The sequence below is a fragment of the Schistocerca serialis genome, chromosome 12, assembly GCF_023864345.2.
Source record: "Schistocerca serialis cubense isolate TAMUIC-IGC-003099 chromosome 12, iqSchSeri2.2, whole genome shotgun sequence".
Taxonomy (NCBI): domain Eukaryota; kingdom Metazoa; phylum Arthropoda; class Insecta; order Orthoptera; family Acrididae; genus Schistocerca; species Schistocerca serialis.
Window position 1 is genome coordinate 82,932,617 of NC_064649.1, and position 4,999 is coordinate 82,937,615.

Genomic DNA, 4,999 nt, shown 5'->3' on the forward strand with positions numbered 1-4,999 from the left:
CTGTTTCTCGATACTGTCCAATCGGAGTACTGTGTGGTCTCGTAGTTGCACCAAATGTTGCCGGTTGAGGTCCGTACCAATACACTTCCGCTTGGTTACGATTGTGTCAGGTTCTTCGTTGTTGCACTTGTATTAACTTAAAGCGCAGCTCCACAGTCCGGTTTTTCCAGAGCCTTTTGAGTTTCCTGAAGCGATCGGTAATAAAACAGAAACGAGGGGACCAGCGCAAATATGTCGTGCCACATAAACGACAGTAAAAACGTACGTAAATAGATAAAAAATTAAAACAGCTGATTCCTCGCTGTTTTTGACAAGTTTGGTTACTAAATCTTGCTGCGTAGAAAACAGAATAGTGTCCTGAGCCTAAAACTATTAAAACATCTAGGAAAAATATCATTCGTTAAAAGGAAATACCATACTTTGCTCCTAAACAAATGTTTAGTTTTTAACCGAAGCCTTGCACCAGACCTTAAAAATGGACTACTGTGACAGAAATTGCCAGGTTTTTCAAAATAATTTTTAACGATAAATTTCACTTTTACGAAGCACACTTGTAAAAAACTAAGTAGTTCTGGAAAATGATCCAGCTATTTCAGATTCGTCTATCAATAATCCAGAGCAGTCTAAGATAAAAACTACTTCAAAACAGCCGATTTTTAGAAAATGTTACAGCGCACTTTAAAACAGTTTTTACGACTGATCGCGTAACACTGTGGAGGCTAAGAAGCAAAACACTGTGGAGGCTGCGAAGCAAGCGGCTTCTGCCTGCTAGGAGATACCGCGTAATCAATGAGTCATATCCTTCAGCCAGCCGCAGTCATCACCAGAACTTTCAAGAGGAAGAGTCGCTACACATCTGTCACTATTGCACACGCGTCTTTTTCATTACGTTTCCCGTATGTATTCAAAGTTCCTTCTTTCATACATTCTTGTACATATGTATGTGCGTATTTTGAGGCGCCAGATTAATGTGTTGTTTTACTGCACTTTCATCTACGCAGGAAGGTCGAGTGGAAGAACATTTGCACGAATCGCTTCATAAGTGTCGCCAAGGCCTCAGGCATCTTTTTCATTATAAGTTTCCTGTAAGTATGCTAAGTTTCGTCTTTCGTACATTCTTATACATATATAGCGGTATGTGCGTATTTTGAGGCGCCAGATTAATGGATTGTTTTACTGTACTTTCATGTACCCAGAGCGGTCGACTGGAAGAATATTTGCAGGAATCGCTGCGCAGGCGTCGCTATTACAAAGGGATCTTTTTCATTATTAGTTTTCCGTAAGTATTCGGATTCTCCTTTCATAAGTTACAGTCTTGTATAGGGACCACACAAGTGTATTTTGAGGCGTTATGTTAACGCGTCGTTTTCTTATACTATCATCTACTCAGTTTACCTACTATGTTGGTTCTCTAAATCAACGTATTTCCGTCTTGTTTTTACAGATTGATTTCCGCTGCTACTTCCATTTTTGGCGCTCAGTTTCTCGCTTATATAAATGGAGAAGGAAAAAATCGCTGCTATATATGAATGTTCGATCAAAGAATGCCTTGGAAATAGAGCTGAACCAACAATCGAAAATTTCGGGTTATGGTTACTTAAAGAAAATTTAGATAATAATAATCTTTTAACAAATATCGGAGATATAGATTATACAAATGGAGAAGAAAAGCTAAAAAAATTTGAACCAATTTCAGAGCCATTTTGTGATAATATTATGATGGTTATAATTACAGATTCTCAAAACTGTTACTCAAAAAATGGAAAGCTTTTAGCTACAAAAGAAGTATGTGGCAAGTTTAACAATGTTCTTAGAGATAAATTTAAGATATTTAACTTAGGAAGACGGGCCATTGTTGCCAAACCACCATGTAAACTAGATTCTGATTCACAGGTAGTTACAGGTGTTATGCAAATTATAGGCAAGAAAATAGAAAGTGTAAAGGAAAACTACAAAGAACCAGTAGTAATTCCATATAAAATAGAACTTGCGGATGTCAACTTGGGCAATCTCTTACTCAAATTACCAGATATAATAGAAGAGCTCGAAAAAAAACACTACTATTTATTAGACTTCGATATAACGCAGGATTTTGCTGGAATATTTAACAAGGACGAAATGTCTGATTATCTCAGAAAGAATCATAATTTTTGTTTCCAAAGTGAATATAAAGAGGATTGCAATGTAATAGTAGATGATGATAAAAGTACTGGAATAGATTGCTTAACGTGGAAGAATGGTAGTTCTAGGGTTAAAATTTACAGCAAATATATATGCCAACTAACAAATCCTGGAATGAGTAAACAACTCGGAAACCATATAATAAATTTAGTAAATTGTCCCAATGCAAGATTGAAACAAACATTTAACGATCCTCGGGCAGCAAATAATGGAATTACTAGATTAGAAGCTACAATCTATAACTATACAGATCCAAAATTTAAAGTAACCCACGAAGTTCTTCCATTATATAATTGCAACGCCGTAATAGAAGACAACAAAAAATATTTCGAAAGTGCACCATTCTATTCAGTCCCACTTTCTAAAATGTGGACGAAATTAACAAACAAATTAAAAAATAGCTGTTGTGTTGTTTCTAAAAATTTATTACAATATGCATACTGGGGAAATACTAGTTCAAAGAAATTAACGGGAGTGCAAATAAAGTTACCAGGAAATCAGACAGAAAGAACAAAATGTATAAACTATGTATTGTCTGCTTACAGTTTTAAGTCATTGCCACTTAACTACTTAGAAATTTTAGAAAATACAGAACAGTTAAATGTCGTATCTATAATACAGAAATGCTTTATTAAGAAGGAGGGAGAGACATATTTTAGCAGATCTAGGTGCCATCTATCTACAATACCTGTAGGCATTGATATAAAAAAAATTGGATTAATAGAAACAACCAATGTTAAACCATTAATTTTACGCAAAAGACCCAGTGTTAGAATGGAACCTCCATATAAAATTAAAGAGACAAACCCCATTACTAAAGCTTACATCCAGTCTAGAAATAAGAGAGAGAGAGAATTTAAAGAAATAAGCATAAAGAGTAGGAAAAAGGATTTCTTGAATAAAACAAGGAGTGTACTAGAAGATAATAAAAATTTGATAGAGCAATATCAAAAAATTAAAGAAACAGAGGAAGAAATTAAAAATTATTTTTCTAAAGGTTTGATAAATTTCGATATAACTGGAATTTACAAAATAAAGGCAATTATTCTAAAGATAGAATGTGGATCTATAAATGTTGGTTTTCTTGGGGGAAAAGGTGATGAAAAAGTGGTATATTTTCTTAAAGGGTGTTACAATGGAGCTGACAGTCATAGAGACAATCTAAGAGAAAAAGGATTTATGTTTTCCTATGGTACTGTGGAAATAGTATATTACCCTGTGAAAGACGATTTTTTTGAATTTACTGCTAATGGAACCATAATTTTTAATGCATCAGAAATAAAACCTTTAGAAATAACTAACAGTTCTTACATGAATCAGCTTTTAATATGTAAAGAGGATGTGGCAGAAATAGAAAATATAAAAATGGGAACAATAGAATCTGAAATTAAGGTTAAAGATTGCAAAACATTAGAAGATTTGAAAGAAGGTGATAATTTACTTATTTCGCATATTCAGGCAAAAAGCTATTATGGTAGAGATAGATATATATTAATGTTCGAAAATAGAGATGATTATTATGTGTCGAATTATTGGTTAGAGAACGAAATAAAGTGCAGAAATAAAGACATAAACTTTAAGTTAAAGATTAGGTTAGATATAATAGAAACAACACCTCAGAAGAAGAGAGAGCGATTGGTATTTGTTGCTTAAATTTATAAGATTTTCTTATGGAAGTATTGATAAATATGATTTTAATTAATGGAGACACATTTTGTTCTTGTATTGCTATTATTCTTTTATATTTTGTTATTTATATGTTAGTTTTATGTAATATATTGTGAATCTAGAATTTTTTCATTTGCTTGTGAGGGTCTACCTCACAGACCTTTAGCTTCATAATTTTCTTTTACATTCCAGTCTTGGTTCTAGTACTTTAGTTCTCTCAGGATATTGGACATACATTGTATTACTTTGTGAAAAGCCTACCTGGGAACCACACATCAAAAATATGTCTGGTAGACTTTCAAGTGTTAGTTATTTAATTATAAAATTAAAAGGAGATATTCCAGATAAATGTGTAAGATCAGCACATTTGGCTTTCTTCCAAAACATTATATCATATGGAATTTTGTGTCACATAAATGAAATTTTACTTTTGCAGAAGAAAGTATTAAGAATGATTACTGATCCCGGCAAACCATAACACTGTAAACCTGTGTTTGTTAAATTGGAATGTTTGACAGTAGCAAACCTATTCATTTATAATGTTCTATTGTACATTAGCAATGATGATTCAAAATTTGTATTGAGAAGTGATTTTCATAGCTATAATACTATAAATAAAACCTGTGTATATATGCCACATCATAGACTATGTAAGTCACTGAACTCCTACCTTGTCCATGGACTAAGGATGTTTAACAGACTAAGCAAAGATTTTAAAGAATTACCAGTAAATATTTTTAAAGCCAAGTTGTATAAGCTACTAGTAAACTATCCTTTTTACACTTTTCATGAATTTTTTGAGGATGAAAATATTGCTTTGTAACATATGGTTTCTACTATTACCCATTTCATGCAAACTAAAGTACATTGCGAAATGTATGGTCTTGACTTTATCTATTGCTATAATGAGCTGGATGACAATAAAATTTTATTATTATTATTATTATTATTCTGCATTGTTGCATTTTGTACTCATTTAGTTTTTGAGGTATAAAGTCCTTAATGATGACATAAAAAGAAATGCTGTGTGACATTATTTATTTACTTATTCATCCTTTGATCACTGTATAGAACCATACTGTATACGTCAATGTACATTTACAATTTCATATAAAGTGCAAATTACAATTTGAGCATGTATATTATTTTT

General features: G+C 32.4%; 1 protein-coding gene across 1 annotated transcript; it reads left to right on the plus strand.

Annotated features, from left to right (window-relative positions):
* Nucleotides 1-779: 779 nt before the first annotated feature.
* LOC126428305 (uncharacterized) lies at nt 780-4,798 on the plus strand. The gene is made up of 4 exons (XM_050090232.1): nt 780-896; nt 1,002-1,085; nt 1,197-1,279; nt 1,445-4,798. Exon 4 carries the CDS (start codon nt 1,498-1,500, stop codon nt 3,832-3,834), a length of 2,337 nt encoding a protein of 778 aa, XP_049946189.1. The 5' UTR covers nt 780-896; nt 1,002-1,085; nt 1,197-1,279; nt 1,445-1,497; the 3' UTR covers nt 3,835-4,798.
* The last annotated feature ends 201 nt before the right edge of the window (nt 4,799-4,999 follow it).

What these genes read in the sequence shown, in the direction of transcription:
- LOC126428305 (XM_050090232.1), top strand. Translation starts at nt 1,498, where the DNA reads ATGGAGAAGGAAAAAATCGCTGCTATATATGAATGTTCGATCAAAGAA.